The sequence below is a fragment of the Sinohyriopsis cumingii genome, chromosome 3 (genome assembly GCF_028554795.1).
Source record: "Sinohyriopsis cumingii isolate HCF-2022 chromosome 3, ASM2855479v2, whole genome shotgun sequence".
Taxonomy (NCBI): Eukaryota; Metazoa; Mollusca; class Bivalvia; order Unionida; family Unionidae; genus Sinohyriopsis; species Sinohyriopsis cumingii.
The window spans coordinates 134,556,031-134,582,905 of NC_142963.1; the positions used below are offsets into that span (position 1 = coordinate 134,556,031).

Below are 26,875 nucleotides of genomic sequence, written 5' to 3' on the forward strand. Positions count from 1 at the left end.
TTGTAGCCAGGTGACAAACATCAGCTGTAGGGCCATACTAAAAGCCAACTGACCTTGTAGCCAGGTGACAAACATCAGATGTAGGGCCATACTAAAAGCCCACTTGACCTTGTAGCCAGGTGACAAACATCAGATGTAGGGCCATACTAAAAGCCAATTGACCTTGTAGCCAGGTGACAAACATCAGCTGTACGGCCACACTAAAAGCCCACTTGACTTTGTAGCCAGGTGACAAACATCAGCTGTAGGGCCACACTAAAAGCCCACTTGACCGTGTAGCCAGGTGAGTTAGAAATATGTAGACAAATAAAAATACTAGTATAATGGCCTGAAAATCTAATAAACTTTAATTTGTCAAAATACATTTTTTGTGCCTATCTTAATGACAAGCTTTCTGCTATGGATGTATGGATGGATAGGACAAATAAGAATTTGCATGGATTGGTGGTCATAAAATACAATCATTGTACTGTGTAGAACTTTATTAATATACAAGTTATTAACATCATTTAAACATTATTGAACATTACAAAAAGCAACTACATTTTCAAACAACATTAAGCTCTTACCATGATTTATATGTAATCAATAATTTCCTGTTGGTAAAAGTAATGATGCTAAAGCACTACCAAATTGAAACAGCAGGAACAAACTTTAATATGCTGGTAATTTAACAGAAAAAATGCACAGTGAATAAAAGTGCTTTCATAAGTATAAAAACAACTTGATACTCGTGACTAATACATGCTGTGAACCATCATCGATGAATTTGAAAATTATCTGAATTTCAGTTGTACTTCAATCATTAATATATGTAACTTTAACAATGCAAAACAGACTAAATTTAGTTTTTACTAGTCTTTATAAACAGTACATAAGAGTGAAAAACTTGGATACTGAAGTTTCCAGCTATGTGACAAATGACTGCAATGCATTAAGGAGTGCCTTGGATCGCATACAACAACTAACGCAATCATTCTTTAAAAAAATGAGATCTAACTAACATACCAGCAGCATGTTGTAAATAATGCCACCAGCAATTCAAGTTCATATTTAATACAAATGTTCATAAACTAACATCTTTCACAGTATTCATTTACAGATAATTTACATAATGGTAAGACATTTCTTAAGTTAACTGTGTCTCGAGTAAAATCACATATAAGTTAACAGGTTATAATTTAAAGTTTATTCAAATAATTTTAAATATATATAAAATACTGAAACATTCCATTTTTTTCTGTTAAAAATTTGTCTTGAGCCAGGTTCCAGCATGTAACAATGAATAAACATTAGTGTTAAGGAAAACACAAATGTAACAGACCTGCTGCCGATACTTGTAAAAATCCTTCAAAAGGTCTAAATAGTAAAAAAGACTTAGTTTATCTCTTTTCGAGTTTCTGTAATTTCCACTGTGCCCACTGGTATAAAATTTTCAACCAGCTGCGATTGCCTTTTCTGATCCTGATTTTTTTTCAGCAGTTGGTTTTAACAAAGTTCCCAGAACTATTCCAACAAAGAGGATGAAACCCAGTCTCGAGTTTGATTTAAATTTTGCAAAACAGTCATCAGGGTTATTCAGGTCAACTGTATAAAGCTGAAAACAGAAAATGTGCAATAATTTTTAACAGAAACAAATTTTCTAAGTTATTTTGGTCTATGCTGTTTTGTTTGGAAAATATCACCTATCACAACTGGCACATGTGAATTTTACTATGTTCAGGAACATTAAGGAGGTTGTACAACAAACCTGTAAAGGTAATCTTTGATTCACTCTGGATGATTTTATAAGATATGAAAAAACAAAATAAGTTTACAGAAGATTCAGTAAGTTCTCTTTTATTTGGAGGGCACCTGTTGTCGTGGATTTAAAAGCTAATACAAACCAAGAATTTAATGAAACAAATTAATAAGTCCAAGACAACCATAATGACTCATTAATGAAGACTACTGGATGCCCTTCCCTATCTGATACAAAGCCAAAGAAGGAGCATCAGAAATGTCACTTATGATAAAACTACCAAAATTAATCCATAACAACTTTAATGAATCAACCTGATTATTCAAAATCTAAGTCCTATCATAAAAATGCTTATAGTAAATGTAACATATTTTCATACATTCAAAAAAGCTGCAATAAGGAAAGTCAGCTACATAGAAGAAAGCCAAAGTTGTAGCAGCTCCACTACCAAACTATTTGTCATTTTAGGAGTTTATTCAATCAATGGGTGAGTGATAATTATTCTTTGCCTGCATAGCAAAAAATGCTTTGTATCAGATTTTGCTGTTTGCATTTAATCTGCATATCAACTTATGCAAAGCAAGAATTCTATAGGTATATAGTCCAAAAATATAACATTGTCACTAGAGCAACTGAAGGTCAATGTGAACCAAACATTGCAGATGCCATTATTAATTCTCAAAATGAATCCACTTGATTAAAGTTTCATAACAGTGGCAACACTCTATGATAAAACAAGTTAAATGTCATCACCGAATCTGAAAAAGTGGGTGCCTGCAGTGGGTTATCCTCCTCAAAACAAAGCAATCATCAAGGTGTATGACTTCAGAGCTGGTTTAACATCATCAATGCATCAATACATCCCAGTCAACAAACATGCAAACAGCATCCAACCATTGGAAATGGCCAAACTAGCTTTTCTACAGATGACCTCTCAATCAGTTCACCTTTCAAACCTGCTTCTTGAGCAAATACTATGTACCGAATACCATTACTGCAATGATTATTGCATGTTGTATTATTATTATTATTATTACATGTATTATTATTATTATTATTATTATTATTACTACAGAGATCAGGAAAAACTTCATCTCTTGTCCTGACTGGGTAAAAATTGACAGGCCAATTAAAACATTATTATTTTTACAGGAGTCAGGAAAAAAATTAATCTCTTGTCCTGACTGGGTAAAAACTGACTGGGCCAATTAAAATTTATTATTATTATTATCATTATTATTATTATTATTATTATTATAGGGGTCAGGAAAAAAAATCATCTCTTGTCTGGACTGGGTAAAAATTGACTAGGCCAATAAAAACTTTACTATATACTTGCCCCTAGGCTGAACAGATGCATCTTAAAATCTGAGTTCATTTTCTACATTTAACATTTGCCAAAAATTAAACATCACTTAGCATAATATTAAGGAATTTAATAAATAAAGCACAATTTACTTGAACTGTCCAATGTGAAGTAGAGATTTTCAAGGATAGATGAATTAAAAACAAAATACGACCTTGCAGGCGCCATGACAACTTAGCCTATTTGCAATTCTACCAAATACGTGTGTATTTCAGAGAAAATGACATCAGTAATGGCCGTGTTTAGATGCCCAACTGTGAATGATGTTCATTAAATTACAATACTGAAAATACTTTTAGGTAATGCAAATATTTAATAAAGTGCCACAAGATGAAATAATTTTGTTTTGTTATAAATCATAACTAATTATGACAAAGTTTGAAGCAAGAACCCTTTAGTATACTTTACAACACATGCACAAGAACCATATATATATATATATATATATATATATATATATATATATATATATATATATATATATATATATATATATATATACATATATACATACACACACACACACTTGACATAATATGCACAGATATCTTCATACCATACTGGTCATGTATTCAACCCTGAGGTCACTGATTTTAAAAGTGAGTAACCTCAACTTTACAACTACAGTGTGACCCCCACTACAACACCATAGTTGGGAGCCAAAGAACCAGACCGTGTTATAGACCGAACCAAGTTATAGGCAACCAGGTAGGTCAGTTAGCTTAAGAAAATGATGCATGTACCCCAAAAAATGTGCAGGGTGGGTAGGTAATAAATGTGGGCGGTAAAATACGTGCTTCATCAGCACAGTTACTATCTTAAATCGATGCATATTAAATGAGAAATACACCTGTAGTGAAAACTGAGAAGGCATATATAATGATTCAATTTACTTAGAGAACCACGAATTGGTTCATATAAATGAATACTGTTTATATATACATGTCTAATGTACAGCATGAATAGACTATCAACACCATGTACTCACCTGCAAATCTCATCATATACATTGAATCCACAATACAAGTGATTTTATCGAAAATATGCACACACACTGATTTAAAATATTCAGTAATTTTGCCACAGGTCATTTTGGTCTGAATTCAGTAAAAGAACATAGCATAAAAACATACTGAATGACGAAGCACATTTACTTTTCAGTATGTCCAAAGTCAGTAAAAGTTTGCGTTTTAAGCTGCTGTTGGCAGTGTTCGTAAGCATAAACTTTTTCCTTGCAAAAAGAAAACTTTCATGGCACAGTTAACGTGTTCCAGTCAAGTTGGAAAATGCAAAAATCCACCAGATTCCATTACTTTTAATCAAGTTTGGTACTGAATTCCTGTGAAGAAAAGTTCTTTGTTTTTATTGAAGATTGTAGTTAGCTTTCTTTGATGAAGGGTGCATGCGTTTGTGAAGTCACCGCTTTGGAGAACAAAATAAATGCCCATTTCTTATTGTGGCGGCAACATCAAATAATTGTACTGCATGATTAAGGCTGATATTTTTCCATTTGCTGAATATGTTTTCATAACAATTGGTGCTTCAAAGGTAATCTATTTCCTTAGAAATTTCAACAAACTATTTTATCTGGGTACATTTCTGAAAAGGAATTGGCCATCGTTTGGTCTATTCTAGTTACTGCTCCTCCCTGACTATTGAATAAACCAATAAGTAGGATGTGTTTTATTTTTTACATTTGTAGTAGCAGCATGATGCTGCCTTCCATGCACGTGTCAGAAATTTAACAAAGGGTCAACGGATGATAGAGACCCAGGTGTTCTGGTCTGATGACAGGGATTAATACAGAAACTGAGTGTTTAATTTAATTCTGAGTGAAAAGAAGAGGAATTTTGCTGACCATCCACATATAAATGTCAGTCTATGTAAATATATTAATATATTAATTGCTAGCAAGTGGTCGAAAATGCGATGAAAGATAGATTACGAGATAATGCCTAATCCAGTTGATCTCCGTTACCAGAAATGTCAACAACAAAAAAGTGGATATCTCACAACATACAGTACTTATGCTAGATGTCAAGATAGGCAGATTATGATATAACAATGCACTGTTTAGATGGTTTGTCAATATGGACAATGAATTTGTTTATGTAACAATAGATAAATTTCAGTGCATTTTATATCGAGTCTGCGCCTTCCTTTCGTGGGGCCTCTGAATTTCTCCAGTCCAAACCAATGGTTGTATATACAAGTTTAAACAACCAAACAATGTTGCCAATAAAACAAAAAATTGCCAGATGGTATATTTTGCCACCAATAAGAAAAATAAATCCAAGTTTGTGACACTGGCGAAGCCCTACGTGATCCCAGTATAAGCTTTTTACACATTATTTTTTTTACTTTTAAGAATAAAAAAAAAACTACTTTTTCGTGTTTGAGAAAAATACATATAAAATTTCAGGAGCCACGCCATGATCATTTTGTATTATTCATATGTGATGTTTTCCCCAAAATGATAATCAACTTTTTATGTTTTTTCATACTTTTAAGAAAGATTTATTTTCATGTACAAGAAAAATACACGCATATGAAATTTCAGGAGCCACACCATGACTGTGTTATATCCTAATCCGTGTTATAATGGAGCGCACTATAGCGGGGTCACACTGTACATGTTTCAGGGTTTACTTCAGAAATTAATATAACTGTTTTGATAAAGTTTTTGAAACTATTTTTGTTATGTATATTTGATTTGCATTGGTTTGTTTGTTAGTTTTTTTTAATTTTTTTTATATTTCTTTCATTACATGCTATTGTAATGTAACACAATATTGGACTTGACCTTGTCCAAAACTGAGTTTGTTTCTGCTTCACCTGAATTGACTTTATTCTGTAAACTACAAATACATAGCTAAATTATTCTATATGTGTATGGGTTTAAAATCAGTATTATTATTAATAGAAGTTGATATGTTTATTTAGGTCTAGGTCTAGGTTTTGGAATTTCTTTAGTGTATTTTACATAGTCCAGGTTCTGATTTTATTTTGTAAACATCAGGATCATTCTAGAAAGTTACTGTCCATTAAGTAATATTATTTAAAAAAAAGAAACTAATTGTGACCTGAGGTAAAGCAGAGAACTATATAATCTTGTAACTGAGAGGATTTTTCAGGCATGCTTTAAGATCTAGCACTTTCAAGTTGTATTATATGTTGTGTCCAGTATACCATTTTAAGGCTGGAATTTTTTTATTTCTTCAAAATATTGAATTCAAATGATTATTTTCTTTGGAAATACAAAAGTGCTCTGATAAAACTCTTGGACAGAGACATTCACTGGAATTTATAGTAAATTCAAACCTGGAATTATATTACTGTGATTCAACAAAAGATTGTTGACACATCAACACTATATAAGCTACTACTTATATCACTATGATTCAACAAAAGACTTGACACATCAACACTCTATAAGCTACCACATACACATCATCACCTTCGGTTTTTTGGATTTATTCTGGACTTCTACTGATTTTTATTCAGGACTTTATATTACTAGGACTTGTGTTTGTAATTCTTGGATTATTCTGGGATTTAATTTGCAATACCATAAGTTCTTTCTTCTCATTTTCACTTTGTATTCGAGGGAAATAAATCATTTGTTGTATTTTACAAAGCTTGGTTGGGGCCCCAAGTGGCCAAGTGGTCTAAAGCACTCACCATTACGGATCACTGCCATCTCACCTCTGTCTGCGTGGGTTCGAGTTTTGGGCTTGGCCACTGTGGGCATGTGAGACAGCTTGCCAGTAGCCTCTCATGGGTCAGTGGTTCGTTTTGGGATTTTCCCAGGCTCTTCCTCCACCACTTATACTGGGCACCATGTACAGCCTATCTTGTGCTAAAAAATGGCGTTAAACCCTACAACAACAAAGCTTGTTGCTTTTCACTCTTTTCTGTTACTTATTTTAAGAGCATAGACTCGTAACGTTTGCTTGTTCTAGTGGCAGCTGATTAAATATTTTTTAACATTTGTTATTGTTGTTGTTGCTGTGGGTTTAATTCCATTTATCAGCACATGATAGGCTATATATAGCAGCCAGCATAACTGGTGGTGGAAAAACCCTGGAAAACCCTGGTAAGAACCACCAACCCATGGGAAGTTACTGGCATGCATTGTCACATACCCACATTGGCCCAACCCATAACTCAAACCCATGTGGACAGAGGTGAAATGGCAGTGTACTCTTTTGTAATGACCACAGTGTAATATAAACCAAACAGATAAAATTAATTATGTTTAGCTTTTGCTTTGCTCATATCAAGTCATATGGCTAAAAGAGATGGTGGAATGACCAAAAGGAAAACATGGACCTTAAATGAGTGACAGAGAATACAAACTTAATTTCATTTATTTTGGGAATGTAACATATCCTACACTGGATTTATGTAATGATACATTCATGGATATGCTTGTACCTTTTTCAATTTATTTAAGTAATAATACAAACATGGACTTGCTTTTACCATTTTGGATTTATGTAAAGATACAAATATAGACTTGCTTGTATTTTTTTACAAATTTATATGTATGTGAAGAATTGGTATTGAAGATAATTGCTGTCATTAGTATTGTGATACAACATGGCTGGCAATACCCAGCTCTAATAACTTTAAATTCAATAGTTTTTGAGTAAAATGATGTAAAATGGAAAACCAAATGTTGATACCTATGCTAACAATAATGGCATCATCAGTGCCAATGGAAAAGGAATGCCAGTACCTATGTCTCAACCACACTTTGCTGGTGAGACAAAATAAGTGTATCATTATAATGTATCATTATAATGATACATTTACTTCTGAGCCTTGTATTAATTTGCATCACAGTATCAAACTGTACCATGGACTTGTCAGATGTCAGGCATTTTATTTTACTTTTATTACAAATACAGACATTGCTTTATCATTCCTCCTGTAACAATCACAAAAATCATCAAGTATTTATAGGTTACTGCATTTGTATGGGAAAATATGAATGAGTTTTGCGATGGAATACTGCACGAACTTGTGAGTGCAATATATCCTTCCGACAAAACGAGTTCATATTTTCCCATACAAATGTAGTAACCTTTTTATTATATGCTCATTTTTTTATTCTACCTAAGGTTTAATTATATAAACAAAATACACTACAAGAAACAACGTAAATGAATGAATGCCGTATTCCAAACTAAATGCACAAGTGCAGATTTGTCATTACACAATGACATCATTATTAATGCGCACATAACTCCACCCAGATAAATTTGAACTTAGTCATGCACTCGACATAACTTTCGAAAGAAAATGGCATGTCTAGTTAAAATTGAAATTTGCAGTCATATTGTGAATGAATATGCATTACAACTTTTCCATTTGATCTGGAATGAATATATTTTGATATTTTGTTTTGATTCAACGAAAGTTTGTGATTTTGGACTGGATTCATCTGTGCAAATTATACATGAAATACATCGGATTGAAGTGGCGTGGGAGAAGCGTGTTTACGTCTGCAAATGTGTTTCTGTTTCTGTCATTGAATGTTTGAAATCATAAAGTGGGAAAAATATGAAGTCTTTCAATTGCAATTATCAAAAAGACACTATGGAATTTAATGCTTATTTCATTTTGAGTGCAGTAAGGAAGATGCAATTGCACTTATCATCGAAATTACAGCAAAATTTCAAAATGTGTAATCCAGATTGAAAACCTATGACATGGCTCATGTAATTCGGATTTGCAGAATTAAGAAAAAACATTTTGAGGAAATTCAGGATGTAAAACTGTAAGTATATTTTATTTTGCCATTCTTATCACCAGATAAAGAAGACAGTATATGCCTTGTCACTTGTATGTTATTTGTAAGGACCTAATCTTCAGTCTTTTATATAATGTAGCTAGCCTAAATCCATAACATTGTATCCATGCAGAATGTGCCAAAACAGCTGTGTTTTTTTGCAGTTCACAAAACATGTTTTAGTTCATTCAGAAACAAATTTAAACAACCACAACATAAAGAGCCTCTTACGCGAGTGTATTTGATTTGTTTACAAATCAAAAGTGCTGGCATCTGCCTCATTGTTTGTTCACAATAGAAAGTAGTTCCTTTATTCACGCAAATGCTATATGTGTATTGTCGCGCGCGTTCAGTATCAGGGAATATTGAACGATTCTGACAATGTAAAGTTAACGGGGGAAAAAATGAGCATATAATAAACAAGTATACAGTTAGGTGAATATGAATAATGTGTTGAGTACACACTAAGTAAGGTGAACATGAATAATGTGTCAAGTATACACATACAGTAAGGTGAATATGAATACTGTGTTCAGTATACATATACAGTAAGGTGAATATGAATACTGTGTTGAGTACACACAGTAAGGTGAACATGAATACTGTGTTGAGTATACAAAAACAGTAAGGTAATATGATTACTGTGATGTTTATACACAAGCAGTAAGCTGAATATGAATACTGTGATGTTTATACACAAACAGTAATGTGAATATGAATACTGTGTCATGTATACACAAACAGTAAGGTCAATATGAATAGTGTGTCCAGTATATACATACTGTGTCAAGTATACAAATATGATAAGCTGAATATAAATACTGTGTTGAGTATACACATACGGTAAGCTCAATTTGATTCAAATCAAATCTCCACTGTCCTACATGAAGATCTGACACAGACTGCTTACGGGTCATGTTCTGGTGAACTATATTATTACCATAATCCTTAATTTGATCAGCCAATCAGATGAAGTATACCTTCACGTCTGGGAGACTAAGCAGCACGGCTGAAGAGGATCAATGTTTGGCAAATGATTTGGTTCACTTTCAAATTTTTGAAAGCTGCATTTCCAATGGCTAATTCAAAGGACACCAAAACATGAATCCTAAGTGGCTGCCGTCAGATCTTCAGTTAAGACGGAGGAGATCTAATTTTAATCAGACTGATGGTAAGCTGAATATGAATACTGTTTTGAGTATACACATACAGTAAGCTGAATATGAGTACTGTGTTGAGTATACACATACAGTAAGCTGAATATGAGTACTGTGTTGAGTATACACATAGAGTATGGTGAAAATGAACTGTGTCAAGTATACTAATATGGTAAGCTGGATATGAATACTGTGTCAAATATATTAATATGGTATGCTGAATATGAATACTGTGTCAAATATATTAATATGGTATGCTGAATATGAATACTGTGTCAAATATATTAATATGGTATGCTGAATATGAATACTGTGTCAAATATATTAATATGGTATGCTGAATATGAATACTGTGTCAAATATATTAATATGGTATGCTGAATATGAATACTGTGTCAAGTAAGCTGAATATGATTACTGTGTCTAATATACACATAGAGTACGGTGAATATGAACTGTGTCAAGTATACTAATATGGTAAGCTGAATATGAATACCATGTCAAGTATACTAATATGGTATGGTGAATATGAATACCGTGTCAAGTATACACATAGAGTAAGGTGAATATGAATACTGTGTCAAGTATACTAATATGGTAAGCTAAATATGAATACCATGTCAAGTCTACTAATATGGTAAGCTGAATATGAGTACCATGTCAAGTATACTAATATAGTCAGGTGAATATGAATACCATGTCAATTATATTAATATGCAAAGCTGAATATGAATACCATGTCAAGTATACTAATATGGTAAGCTGAATATGAATAGTGTTAAGTATACTAATATGGTATGCTGAATATGAGTACAGTGTCAAGTATACTAATATGGTATGCTGAATATGAATACAGTGTCAAGTATACTAATATGGTATGCTGAATATGAATACTGTGTCAAGTAAGCTGAATATGAATACCGTGTCAAGTATACTAATATGGTAAGGTAAATATGAATACCGTGTCAAATCTACTAATATGGTAAGCTGAATATGAATACAGTATCAAGTATACTAATATGGTATGCTGAATATGAGTACAGTGTCAAATATACGAATATGGTAAGCTGAATATAAATACTGTGTCAGTTGTGAAAATAAAATTTGTTTTTTGCCTTTTATACAATTATCTTTTTAACTAGTCACTTGCAACATCTTCATGTTACCTGATATGCTAGGTGGACAGCAGCTGCAGCAACTGTGGTGTAGTAGGGCCAGGTCTGGTCACACAAGTAGCCAGTCAGTGTAAGACCACTGACCATCAGGGTACTAAAGCCAGTCAGCCAGAGCTTAGTGTGATGCCCCATTAGTAGGGCCGTGGATTTCACGCCAATCAGCATGTCATCATACTTGTCCTAAATTTAGCAAGATGAAGATTTTAGCAATAACCTTCTCTGTACGTACTGTTTATGAAATTAACAGTGACGGTGTAATATAAAACACACTTCTTGTAAAACATAGCAAGATTTAATTATGGACCAATGTGCAATATGGTATTTTGTTTTATCTCATGCAGCAAAGATAATTTGTTATTTTCAATTCTTGCTGAACTTAGTGGATGGATGATCACAAAATAGCTCTGAACCAATGTTCTTCCTCCAACAGAAACAGAAATAGTGTTTGATGACTTCATGATACGTATTTTAATTTAACATTCCTATACAAGGTCAAAGAAAATGTAAAATCTATAACTATCTGGTAATCAGGAATTAATGTTACATTTTCCATATAATGTCTAAAGACCTCTGGAAACACTGCAGTTACATTATATAAAACACTTACATAACTGTGGAATAAAGAATAGCTGACAAAATACACAACACTTGCATAACTGGGGAGTTTAGAATGTCTGATAAAATACACAACACTTATTAACTGGGAAGTTTAGAATGTCAGACACAATGCACAACACTTACATAACTGGGGAGTCTACAAAATATATAATACAGAGCTGGGGAGTCTACAAAATATATAATACAGAGCTGGGGAGTCTAAAATGTCTAACAAAAAACATGGCACTTACATTAATATGGGAGTGAGAATGTCTGACAAATGAAGTAACATATAACTGGGGGGGTGGGTCTAGATTATCTGACAAAATAAAGAACCCTTACACAACTGGGGGTCTAGATTATCTGACAAAATAAAGAACCGTTACTTAACTGGGGGTCTAGATTATCTGACAAAATAAAGAACCATTACTTAACTGGGGGTCTAGATTATTAGACAAAATACGCAACACTTTGATAGCCGGGGAGTCAGAATGTTTGGGAAAATTACATAACCCTTATATAACTGGGGAATCTAAAATATATGACAAAATACATAAATGGCGGATACAATATATAACACTTAGTACACAGCTGGGGAGTCGTAAATGTCACTGAAAGGAGAAATAATGTTACTGCTTGAGGTAATTACTCGAGGGAATACTGACTGATGTTTGATACAGAGTTTTAGCAGGATAATAACAAAGAAAACCTCAAAATTATTTACATTCATTTTTTCCCCCAGGGAATAAAATTATATATGACAAGTTACTATTAAAAAAAAAAACATTAATAAGTGGTACTGTAATAGTTCTAATTTTTATCATGATCAGTAGCAAATGGGACGAGTGGGAGTGGGGTGTAATTTTACCACAATTTATGTGTGTGATAACCTGTGATTATGTAACTTGCTTCTACTAAGTTATTGTAGTCTCCAGCAGCCATGGTAATTATAATTTAAACATAATTATCATTCAGAAAATAAATTAAGTGCTATTGACGTAATAAATGTTGGCCCTAAGATGGCATAGAAGACAACTATAAAAGATACCACCATCCGAGATCAAAATAATAATAATAATAATAATAATAATAATAATAAATGTATTATACAGGATGACTCATTTAGACTTGCTTAAGAAGTTTTATTAATTTGATCTCAATTATAAGCGAGATTTTGTGAACATTCTTGAGGCCATATTTTATATTAGATTTTTTATACCAGATTATGTAAGATACTGAAGATAAAAGCTTACATACAAAAAAAAATCTAATTAGAAATACAAGCTCTGACAATCAACTGTAGAATCACCTCATTAATATGCACTGATGTTGCCCACAAATGAACTCATCCAAATCTTAATCTACCAAGTCTGATTGAAATCTGACAAGAACTTAATCCTCTGTATGTTCACAAAGATTTTGTGGACAAAAGGAATACAGGACCATACTATTAAGTCACCTGGCCAGCTAGGCAGGCAGGTCTGCATGCACACACTTTATTTTTGTATCTTTAATAAATGACCAAGTATTATTTTTTTAATATTTCAATCAATTCTGTAAAAAGGTAAATCCAGACCCCCCAACCCTCGCATCTCTGTCTGTGTCTGGGAAAATACAAATTGGAGGAAAATGGTATTGCAGTGATGTCAGGACAAGAAGTTTGTCAGATTGGTTCAAATTGTGACTTGCACATCCTGGAAGTTTTTGCTATGTAATAACATTTATGTCCAAATTATTCTATTTATGAGAAATTTTAATTACATCATAATTATTATGATTAGATCCTTTCCTGTCCAATTTGAGAAAAATCTGTAGAATATGTCCAAAAGCCCAAGCTGATTTTGTATGAGAACTTTTTAATTTTTTTTTTTTAAAGCTGGCATGCTAAAGAGAAGGGCAGTTAAAGTCATTGGGCAAATACCAAAGAATCCATGTGAAAACAACTACAGTAAAACCTGTCTTGAAAGAGCACTGTTATGTGAGACCACCTGTCTTGACAGACCTTATTCTCATCACACACATTTATTGATTATATCATGGTATGACCTGTTATGAGAGATTACCTGTCTTATGAGACCATAATTGTTTTGCATAAGGGGGGGGGGTGTCTTTCAAGACAGGTTCTACAGTACAAGCAAGCCATGCGAATATCTGCAGTGGAAGAAAAAGAGAATTAAGTTGGATCAATCCATATCAATTACTAAACAACTACTGGTCAAATGGCAGGCAAAGGATAAAATTACTCATAAAAGCTCATACTCAAATCCCTTCTAAAACAAAATACTGGAGTTGACTCAAAAATTTTAAATACTCTCTTAACCAAAGAACCTAAACCTATTCTTAAGCACAGTTGCTTATAACAATGGAAAAAAGTTGATATTTTTATACAGTCCAAGATATCCAAAATCACATAGGAAAAAAAATCCATGGACAGGTATGCATTTTCATGTACAACTCTCAGCTGACTATTTCCAATTAAGGGTCATTAGATAGAAAATGATGGTTAAAAGTACTCAATCACAAAATGTATTTAACAAATAAATACTGAATATTGAACATAAAGTTGCAAGTGGAACTGGGACCTTTCACCTGTCTGACAGCTGACATTTGTTGAATAGCTATCTGTTGCCAAGAAATCTAGATCAGTTGGATGCTTTCTGTTAAAATTTCTTGCAATGCATGTGTTATAAAGACAATTCTTTCAAGTTTTTCCTTTGTACCTTCATCCATATTTGATGGCACAATAATGAAAGGTCTTTATGCCAGTATGCTTTCTGTTAAAATTGGTAAAATTCTGTTTAGCAGGTTTTCAGAATCAGCTTGTTGAAATGTTTTTCTATTTCTAGTAATGGCAGCTACATTTGGTGGTAGATCAGTGTCATTTGTACAAACTCAAAAGCCCTTCATGCCAGGATGCTTTGACAAATTTGGAAAAATCCTGTCCATTAGTTTTTGAGAAGCCATTTAAAGGTATTCTATTTTTATTACTGGTAACCATATCTGATAGCAAATAGGCATTATTTGCATGAATATGAATGCCCTTCATGCCAAGATGCTGTAAAATTTGGTTAAATTCAGCTGAGTGGTATCTGAGAAAAAGTCATTAAAAGGTTTCCTATTCTTAGTGTAAGCAGCCCTATTTGATTTCAGACATCACTGTATTAATTTGAGAGCCCTTCATGCTTAGATGCTGTCAAATTTGGTGAAATTCTATTGAGTGGTTACAAAAAAATGGTATAAAGGATTTTCTATTTTTAGTATTGGTGGTCATAACTGAAGGTAACTTAGCATCATTTGTGTAAAATTGCAAACTCATTATGTCAAGATGTTTTCTTTCAAATGTGGTGAAGCTCTGTTGCAATGTTTCTGTAACATTTGGTCATAATGTTTTTAGATATTATTTAAACAGGTTTCTAGAAGTGGCAGCCATATTTGATGGTAGATCTGCATTTTTTTAAACAACAAACTTGAAAGCATCTGTTGCCAGGATGGTCCCTCCGAAGTCTGACTTAAATTGGCCAAGTGATCCTTGAGATGATGTTGAAAAAAGCAAATGCTGATGGATACCTGATGAACAGTAGACACAATGGACACAAGGACATGCCATTAGCTCACTTAACCTTATGGCAAGGTCAGTTCCTCTTATCAAATGCACAAATAAAAGATGTGTGTGAGATACTATTTTTAGGACGACAACTGTGTAGACCACATCAGTTTTTCTGTAGCAGAAAATATGCTGTTCATTTTTTTGGCAAATCATAAATTGCTCAAGATTTCCAAAGGTCATGTACACCAAATTCCAACTTTAATTAAAAATAGTAATGATATTACACAACTCAAGGGATTAGGAAAATTACACGAGTAGCTTACACACCATTGGAATAGATTTCTGTCCACTAGTATAACTGGACTTAATTTGATCTTACGCACTTTGCTGTTTCTGGGCTTTCCTGTGGTGTTTCATGTCCTGCAGATCCCTTGCCTCCTTACCTCGGCTGGACATGTTCATGAATTAAAAAGTGCAACATTTGCACATAAAAGCAGGACTGTAGTGGCTCCATTCCTAAAGTCCCGATCAATTGAAAATCTCGACCTTCGAGACTTAACCAGTCGCGAAAGTACTAGTTGCGTAGGCGACTTAAATCCTTTAATTGACTGATGTATACTTTTCACTGATTTTATCGTTTTCTTACACAGAACAGTTATTGTGATTTATAAATCTGTATAATAATTTTTCTTTTAATTACTTAATAAGATGCTAAAAGTTGTAACTGTTTCAATTACTTTATATCCAATGACTACCTGAGTTAATAGTGCTGTAATACATGTAGGGAAAAACTAATGATGTATTAATGAAATTGCAACGTAATATTCAGGTCATTTCAAGCTGTGCAGTAAATATTCATTTTACAAAAGCAGACTATATTAAATGAAGAAAAACACATACTTATGTTCGAGACACATAGTTCAAAAAGTTTGGTGACTGATGTTTGAGAATTCTTCATTGTCATCAAGTACTAAAAGCAAAACAGGATAACAGGTACCAGTATGCTATTTTCAAGAAAAATAATGAAATCTTTCAAATTTTAATGTCATATACAGAACTTTTTCATTTTTTAAAGATTATTTTTGATAGTGATATTGTCTGAAATGTGTTGACAGAATTACATCAACTTTTTCTGAAAAGAAATTACTAGTTTCCGACTGATATTAGTGCTGCTTTCAAATAAGCATCTTCTCTTCCACAGTTTGATTCAGTGAAATGTATAGTCGTATAAAAGATGAAAATATAATTTCTTTTGTTGTTAGGTATAATTCCAGTTTTACTTAATCTAGATAGGATTATCAACAAATATTATAATCTTTGGCAATTACGTTGTAAAGCAAGTGTTAAATCACTTCACAAAAGCAAACCTACATCTGCTTACAAAAAAATTAGAAATCTAAAAAATTCCTGGTTAGTCGTTATTCATAAAGTAACTATTTACAAGTCATTCATGTGCTAAATGTGATAGACAGATGTTCATATTGCTCTATTGTTAATGGAAATACTTATTTCAGTGGTAGTAAGGCTAACAAAAGATTAAAGCTGCCTCATGATACTTCCAGTGTTATTTATTTAATATGTATAATGTGTGGCACACAATATTGGACAGACACACCAGCAAGTACCTATATACATAAAAATAGACGGGTAAACACAGATTGGACATGAACAACTTTAGTGACCCATCTTTTCATCTCATGCTGACACGCATTTTAATGATGACAGTCACAAGTTACAAGATCTTTCATTTACGCTAATTAGTATTTTTAATTATGAAATGTAACATCTATTTAAGGAAACAAATTGCATTCACTTTTTCAATACTGTCTTATCTAAGATTATAAATTTCATTCAAAGTATTTTATCAATTCAAGATATTTAAAGGTAGATACAATTTTGTCTCTAATTTTTCTTTATATATGGTAAGTTTTCTGTTCTTTTTCATTTAATTTCTTTTGTTTTGAAACAATGTACTACTGAAAATAAAGATGAAAAATGCTCAATAATATGGGCTGCAAGATATCATCAAATCTACATTTGAAATGAAAATACAATTTTGATAGAGCATATCATAAGAAACATATCAAGTTTGATCAAAATTGGCTCAGTAATTCTGGAGAAGTAGAAAATAGGTTTCAATATGGTTACAATGAAAGCCACATCACAGATGGGGGGGGGGGGGGGAGGCCACCCAGACAAAATTCTGATAAAGCATGTTCTAAGAAACACTCATACCAAATTTGACCAACATGGGTACAAACATTCTTAAGATGGGAAGCTACACTGTTGCTAAGGAAGCTATTCCAGATACACTTCTGATGAAGGCCATCCTAAGAAACACTCTTACCAAGTTTGATCAAAACTGGCTCTATATGTTCATCGTATGTCTGTCATATGGAGTTAAACTGCATGTCAGTACAATTCAGAACACACAGTACAAAATACAAGTTAGTTTTAAAAAGGTAAAGTTAAAAATTGCAAACATTTGTATTAGCTACTCTTGAGAATTTAACAATGGATTTTATAACTGGTTGCTAAAGATGCCAAACTGTTGCTAAGGAAGCCACGCTAGAGGCAATTACGATAAAGAATATCCTATTTAACATTCTTACCAAGCTCAACCATTCTGGAGAAGTTAAAAATAGATTTTTTCCATACTGATACCATGGATGCCACAAAAAAGCGACATAATTCAGAGAGTCTGTCTTAAGACACATTCCTAACCACTTTGTCCAAAAGCAGCTCCACTGTCCTTAAAAAAACTATCTCTGACTAGTTGGATAAAACTTGGCCTTGCTGTTCTTGAGAAGCGTAAAACAGATTTTCCACCTGTAGTCTTTCCAGCAACCCTTACAAAACAGTAGGTATAAAGTAGGGCTACTTATTTTTAAACTGCAGAGAAACAGTTGCAGGAAATATGGATATTTTGTAAAGAAAAATAAATGTATTAAATTTACATAAATTGCTGGAAAAAGACATTTACTCAATTTATCTTCATCAACTTTAATAAAAACATGCTGTTGCTAACATAATAGCCATCTCTTTAATTCAAGTTGCCTCAATCTTCTTAAATACCCTGCTCCACATCACAAAGACCATATCTAAATTAAGATTTTCAATGACAGTTCATGCAGCATATTATTTTTTATCATAAAATGTTTAAAAATGTTTTAGGGATGTAGGATTGTTTTGGATGGTAGGGGACATACAGGGAATCTGACAAAAACAGGAAAAAGTAGGGCCACTATAAAGACTGCACCAGGCTGCTAATGAAACCATGTTGCTAGGGAAGCTAACTCAGAATTTTTATTGTGCATGTCCTAAAACCTTTCTACCAAGTTTGATCAAAATGATCAAAGCTATTTTGGAGAAGGTTGTTTTGTTTTGTGGGGTTTAATGCCGTTTTTCAGGACATACAGGCTGTATATGGCAGTCTATATTTAGTGGGGGGAAGAACTACTGACGCATAGGAAGTTACTGGAAAGCTTTCTCAAGTATCCATATTGTTAAAGCCAAGACTCAAGCCCTTTTGGAGAAAAATTTCAAATAAGGTTTTTCATATGGTTGCTATGGAAACTACACTGTTGCTAACATATTCCCCCAGGAAATCAATTTGACAGAGCATGCCATAGAAAACCTGGAACACCTGGAATTATTAAAATTGGCCCAGCCATTCTAATAAAGAAGTTGAAAATAGGGTTTCCAGTGAATACTAGGGAAGTCACACTATTACTGGCGTAGTCACCTGGGATGTAAATTTCACAAAGCATGTTATAGGAAACATTCTTACCAAATCTGATTAAAATTGGCTCATTAGTTCTGGCGGTTTTCCATATGGCTGCTATGGATACACACCGCTGCTTGGGAAACCACCCCAAATATAATTTTTGTAGAGCATTCCTAAGGTATATTCCTACCAAGTTTGATCAAAACCGGTCCAGCAGCTTTGCGAAGAAATTTAGCAAATAATAAACAGATGAATGACAGATGCAAGGTGAATAGTGGACCATGTCATAAACTCACATGGCCTTAAGCCTGAAAAGCTAAAAACCAATTTGACAGGTTTCATGTTTCAAAAATAGTTTACCCAAAAATGAGACGGATAAAAAATATAAAACCTTTTTGTACATTTACACTAACCACTTACTTAGCCTGCCATATTCGATAAAATCCTTCGTGCAGAATGAGAGGAATGATGACAAACTTCTGATTAAAACCATACTCTAAAAAACTTTTCCACAATTTTCACAAAAATGATCCAAAATGAAGTCGAGAAAAGATGGTACAACCGTACTGCATATGTACGATAAACATTTATTTTGACTTTACAGTTTAATTTCTTCAATCAATTTAGGAGAAAAGATGTCAAATTTCAAATTAGCCCGTTTTTAAGCAAACTTGTCAAGAAATTTCCACAACAGTGTGCCCAAGAAAAGAAACTGTACAACCCATGGCACAAATACAGAAACCACATTTATAAGTTCCAGTAAAGTTCTCCAAATGGTGTGTCCAGGAGAAGTAATGAAAAGCTTTGTCACAGACAGATGGACACATAGACAATAACAATATCATTGCTCTTCACTGATGTGCAGGGATAAAAATTCAAAACATTTTTGGTTCTGTTTAGTAAACAAAGAGTCCTCAATGATTTTACAGGGCCAAGTAGCTTATTTTGCATGTTAGTGAAACTCTCAGTGGGCATTAGAGTTGCTTAAATCTGGATATGAAATGATGACGTATATGCAACCCATGCCCTTACATGAGTTACAGAAGTTAGCATTTCTTTTTACATGGAGATTAAGAAGCCATATGCTGAAAACCACTACTCACTTGGTGTGCATATATGGTGTCATACACAAGAGTCCAGCACAAGCAACTTGCGTAAAGGGGTATGATTGGCCAATGAACTGAACCCTTCACTGCACACCAACCCAGCATCGCTCCATAGTTGAATGTTAACCCTAGCAACCAGAAATGTCAAATTTATGTTAAACAGTTGCATTCAGAAAGCATAAAAATTATCAGCTAAAAAGCCAGGTATGCTCTTGATTAAAAGCATTGCTGTCGCATGCCTGATGACATTCAAAGTCTGAAAATGGAAAAAATTTATAAGTAATCTAGCAGAATATTTGTAGTTGTACATTTTAAGAAAACTGACCCTTTCACTACTAAGAGGCTCAATTTATTAGTCCACGCGGGAACATAATATTCTGACTTGAGAAGAAAGATGATAATTATATCAATACTTCAAGCTTATTGTTGCCATGTATGGGGAATTTTTTTATCCAGTTTGACTTTAGTGATATTTATAAATCACAAAAAATTTTGCTTCACACACTGGAATGACAATATGTTTTAAACTAAAAATGTGTCCATACACTAAAGAAGTCTCCAATCATATGATACAGTTGAAAGGTAAAGTTTTAAGTGTAACATGGGCCATAACTCTGTAAAATTATGTTGAAAAACTAAAACAATATCTGACCTAGGTTGTTTTAATTTTAAGCCTCATGCAAAATAAGGTTTCAAATCCTTCAAAAGTTAATAAGTGTGACAACATGCATGGGACAGTAGAGACAGAAAAGGATAACTATATTTATATGATCCCTCCCACAGGCTCGCCAGGGGCATACAAACTGCAAAATGACAGAAAAAAAAAACACTAGCCAGGGGCATAAAAAACTGCAAAATCATGGAAAGTAAAGACAGACTAGCCAGGAGCATACAAGCTGCAAAATTATGGAAATTAATCAAGCACATCTGACCAAAAATTAGAAAATCAGTGCAAAATTTCCCCATGTATGTAACTGTCTTTACAAAGCAATGGCAAAAAGCCTCTTTTTCAGTAGTGAAAGGGTGAATGTTGCATATGTGAACTAGTGTAACTAGGAAAAGAAAGACAAGCAACCAGACAGTGTGCGGTGCTCCCTCACTGTAATGACCCTCAGTATAGTACTGTCCCTCTCATTATGTCGCTATAGTCAAGTTTTCCATTTATTATCTGTGTATTGTTTTTACAATTTCTACTTCATTTACTTCACAATATGAATTCCTGGCTGTGATGAACTGTCAGTGCTGTCTAATTTTTGTAATTTCAATACACAGAATTTGCATTTTTTGTTTATAAATTAAAAAATTTCTTCACATTAAAAATTGGAGAAACAAAATGATTTTTATGGATTGATTATTAAAATAAATGATACCAAATAATTACAGCAAATATTTAGCAACCTAGTACCTTACTTCTGTATATTTTTATAACCATTATGACAATGTCTTGTTGAAATATACCTTAAATAAAAAGATTTCCATATTGCGTGTCAGATCATTTTTATTTATGCCAAACTAGATGCAATGAGAAGTGTTCAGTAATAACCCCCTATTAATTAAGCCTTTCCATTTCTGATAAGTAGCAATAACAAAATTATCAAAATGGCTGCCTTCATGGGCACACTGGGTGTCAGATCAGCACTGTTTTCATGTAGGAACAAGTGTCTCAAGAAATCTTTTAGTGAAAACCCAAGCTGACTTTTTATTCAGGAACAGTAATATCAAGAATTTAAAGACAGCTGCTGTGGCAATCATATTGGAAACTGGACCAGAGCCATTTTCATTTAAGACCAAGCAGACAACATACGAAATCTTTTGGTGAAAACACGATGAAGATATGACTTTCCATTCATGAGTAGCAATAACAAGATTTTCAAGATGGCATCAGATCAGAACCATTTTTGTTTTAAGACCAACTAGACATCATAAGTCTAGTGAAAATGCCATATGGCCCTTCTTGGCATCCAATATGCCCACCATGGCCATAGACCATCCAATGAAATGAAGCAGCAATACCAGATTTTCATACTGGACATCAGATCTGGGTCAACTAAATTTCATAAAGTCTTTGATGAAAACCCCATGTTAATGTGACCTTCCATTCAGAACTACAAAAATATTTTCAAGATTTCAGCCATGGTGGCCATATTGGAGGTCAAGAAGGGCCATTTTGATTTAAGGGAGTTAGACCATGGGATGAATGCGTGTGAAGTTTCATGGCAATCCTCCATGTAGTTTAGGAGAAGCAAGATGACAATCTTGTGCTAATGGATAGATGAATGACAACAGGCCATTCCATAAGTTTTTTTGGTTGAGCTAAAAATTATTACTAAATAAATACTATAAAATATCATTTTCATGTAATTGTTAAATATAATCCTTCCCATAACAATTTATTTAACTCTGATCTTATTAAAAATTAAAATACACTGGAAACTTCCAATATAAAGCTTCTCATTAGACTACAATTGTTATTGTACAATTAACAAATAATTTCTTACTCAATACTTATCACTTAGCAAAATATCTGGTTGCTTAAATGTGTCAACTTCATTTTCTGTAAAGTTTTGTTTTGATTAAAACTATTGCATACCTGCCTATACAGATGTTAAAATAAGAAATTACTCCCAGTACCAGCATTAGACAGGTATACATGCAACACAGAAATTACTCCCAGTACCAGCATTAGACAGGTATACATGCAACACAGAAGCAGCTCATATACAGTGGCCCTTTACCTAGATGAGATATACTATCTGAAATCTCAGATATACAAGTAAAAATCACCCACTTTTGACTCTTTAATACTAAATATTTGACAATAATACACTGTACAAGGGGTATTTGACAAGTTTGAAATATTTTGCTATAACATTTTTGGGCAAATAAATGTTCTTCAAATTGACAAGACAAAATAACATTCTGTCAAATAATCGGCAGTTGCACATAGGGCACACAGGACACCTGCATGTTGCACATAGGGCATGTTGGACACCTGTAGATGCACACAGGGCATATTGGACACCTGCAGTCGCACACAGGGCACGTTGGACACCTGTAGATGCACATAGGGCATATTGGACACTTGCAGCTGCACATAGGGCATGTTGGACACCTGCAGCTACACATATGGCACACATTACACCTGCAGATGCATATAGGGCACACATGACACCTGCAGATGCATATAGGGCACACAGGGTGCCTGCAGATGCACACAGGGCACATAGGACACCTGCAGATGCACATAGGGCACACAGGAAACCTGCAGATGCATATAGGGCACACATGACACCTGCAGATATATGGATGTAACATAACATAGGCAATGACCATGGCATAAAATTGCCATAGACAGAAAAAACAACTCTGCAACTATGCAAAGAGCATTTGACAAAATCCCCCGAGTTCTTAGGGGTACCCTCTGATTGATAACAGGGTCAACTTGGACTATATTTACCAAATAATTATGTCATATCATACAATTCTGAGCTGGTCTCATTATTGGTTGAAAATCCATGGAAGAGGACCCACTTTCTAGAAGACCTCTATTTGTGACTGGTTTAGTGAAGTGGCTGGTGTGAAGGGGGAAACTGATGACAATGCTTTATACAGAGTGGAAAATATTTATATTATCATATGCATTCAATTGTCAGCTGTCTATAATATAATGAAGAATAATCTGAAGCTCAGAAAGGTGTGCAAGATGCTGGCTATCAAATACAATGGTTGAAATTGCTGAGCAGCTACTTGCCAAATATGAAAAAAGTGCCCTGGAATGTTTTTGAATTAGATGCTGAAACATAGACTTACTTTTTTTTGTAGCTGACACGAGAGAAAACAATAAAGTTTGTATTAGAGTAAATGAGCAGAGACCACAAACGCAGTTAGACTGTAAATACAAAAGGCCTGGTCATCAGGTACTTGTGCCTGATACTGCTTGTGTCACTGAACATATTTGTGCCTCAAAAGTTGTGAAAAACTACCAAACCCAACTGTCTGTGCAGTGGTAACTGAGGTATACATCTATTCAATGACAACAAACCAGTGTACAAATCTGCTGTCTTGATGGACTTGCTGGTGAAGCACAGCATCCAAACCATCCCATATGATACTCCACAGTAATTTTAGGTTGAATCTGATTAAAGATGATTTGCTGAGGGGCATACAGTTTGAAGAACATACTAAATGTTAATACAAAAGGCATTCAATGACTGGATAATCATATCGAGAAAGTGTATAGAGGTACATGAGTATTTGCGGGGATGGACTGACATATTTCTCACTGAGAAAGAACTCTGTGTACAGCAGACTAATATTCAGAACTTTGTAAATACCCCTTGTACATTATAATATTCAACAATTTGTATACATCAGCAATTGTGTAAGGACAGGAACAATTTCATCTTTACACATAGCTGTGCATTCACACAATTCTTTTCCATAATGACAGCTACCAAACACACATAAAGTGAGTGTTCAGTGAAACTGCTGTGATTTATTATTTTGTAAAAAAGTATATCTTTCACAATCAGTGAGCATACGCAGAATTGGTGTTTCTTGGCCATATCTTTCACAGACATCCTGTAATTAAAGAAAAATTGTTATAAGATTTTATCTGGCATCCCTATTAGCAACCTCTAAGGATGGGTTTCTTGAAGTGTACTGAGATGTCCGACATGGAAGTTACCACTGTATATACATGCAACAATTAGGTATTAGATTTATTGAAAGAGAAGCATCTACAAAATTGCACTAGTAAGAACGATCTGTAGGCCCCGGCAGAATTATTTAAATGCAACATAATCACTTCTCAGCAACAGCAAAAATAAAATATAAAAAAGTTATTTGAAAATGCAAGAAAGGTTAGTGTTAGCAGTATGACAAAGTAAAAATAACTAGAATATTGTCAGCAAATAGTCCGAATGAATTAATGCCTTCCTTATCCTTGGTAATCAACGAGGGTCAGCAAAACCTGAAAATGTTCTACTTGTCTGGAATGGAAATTTGTTAGGCGCAGCAAAAGATCTTAAGTTTTGCTTCAGATTCTGTTTTATTTTATGGGTAGATGACATAAAAGTTTGGCTGCCCTGCAAAACTGTAAAATTTGTACTGATGGATAATATATCATTAAGACTCCATCTTGAAGCTGGCTTAATACCTAAAACATGCTGAGTAACTTGATTATACCACTGCTGAAAAGAGTTTTTATTGTTCCTGAAAAAAAGATTTCTGAATTCATGTATTTATTTTACTAATGATCAGCATTGAGCTGTGAGCTTTTTGCATAAACAATTGAACAACTATGTGCAGTCAAGCTTGATCAATTAAAAATACTGAACTCGGGCTATTAAATGATTATGAAGACTAAAATGTGTTCACGGAAAATAAAATGCTCCAACATGTTCTCTGACAAACTGATTTTAAACACAACATTTTACTGGACAGACTAATATATGCCCCAATCACACTTGTGAGCAACATTTTTCAGTGTGTGCAAGTATTGTACAGAATTCTGTATCAACACAGACTCACTTCACAAGTTCCATTTCTCAATGAATATTAATTTCTTATGCTAAAATATTTTCTCCTCATTACATTTTTAACTAAATGACCATACCATGCAAATGTCTGCACGACAAGTTACATGTTTAATAAATTCTGTGGGTAGAAGAAAAAGTTATCATTTATGTCAAGACTGAGTGCATGTTTCACACAACCTATAATTTAGTGAAGCATGGTAATAGTGAACCCAATGTCACATAATCTGCAAATTAGTGATGCAAGGTAAATGTGAACCCAGTGTCACACAATCTGCAAGTTAGTTATGCAAGGTAAAAGTGAACCCAAATGTCACACAATATTTAAATTAGTGAAGCAAGGTAAAAGTGAACCCAGTGTCACACAATCTGCAAGTTAGTCATACAAGGTAAAAGTGAACCCAGTGTTCCACAATGTGCAAGTTAGTCATGCAAGGTAAAGTGAACCCAGTGTCACACAATCTGCAAATTAGTGATGCAAGGTAAATGTGAACCCAGTGTCACACAATCTGCAAGTTAGTAATGCAAGGTAAAAGTGAACCCATATGTCACACAATCTGCAAATTAGTGATGCAAGGTAAAAGTGAACCCAGTGTCACACAATCTGCAAGTTAGTCATACAAGGTAAAAGTGAACCCAGTGTTCCACAATGTGCAAGTTAGTCATGCAAGGTAAAAGTGAACCCAGTGTCACACAATCTGCAAATTAGTGATGCAAGGTAAATGTGAACCCAGTGTCACACAATCTGCAAGTTAGTGATGCAGGTAAAAGTGAACCCAGTGTCAAACAATCTGCAAGTTAGTCATGCAAGGTAAAAGTGAACCCAGTGTCACACAATCTGCAAGTTTGTGATGCAGGTAAAAGTGAACCCAGTGTCACACAATCTGCAAATTAGTGATGCAAGGTAAATGTGAACCCAGTGTCACACAATCTGTAAGTTAGTTATGTAAGGTAAAAGTGAACCCAAATGTCACACAATCTGCAAATTAGTGATGCAAGGTAAAAGTGAACCCAGTGTCACACAATCTGCAAGTTAGTCATGCAAGGTAAAAGTGAGCCCAATGTCCCACAATCTACAAGTTAGTCTTGCAAGATAAAAGTGAACCCAGTGTCACACAATCTGCA

At 33.9% G+C, this 26,875-nt stretch overlaps 1 protein-coding gene across 2 annotated transcripts in view; it reads right to left on the bottom strand.

Annotated features, from left to right (window-relative positions):
• Positions 1-464: 464 nt before the first annotated feature.
• The window catches only part of LOC149803907 (4-hydroxybenzoate polyprenyltransferase, mitochondrial-like), a 60,243-nt gene continuing 33,832 nt past the window's right edge, over positions 465-26,875 (bottom strand). The window contains exons 6-8 of one of the 2 annotated variants that reach the window (XM_089953721.1): positions 20,211-20,341; positions 11,228-11,416; positions 465-1,597 (exon numbers count right to left, since the gene is read on the bottom strand). In XM_089953721.1, the coding sequence (XP_089809847.1) occupies positions 1,436-1,597; positions 11,228-11,416; positions 20,211-20,341 (482 nt within the window). In that variant the 3' untranslated portion in view covers positions 465-1,435. The remainder of the gene's footprint in view (positions 1,598-11,227; positions 11,417-20,210; positions 20,342-26,875) is intronic. The other variant, XM_089953722.1, reaches the window with a different exon arrangement.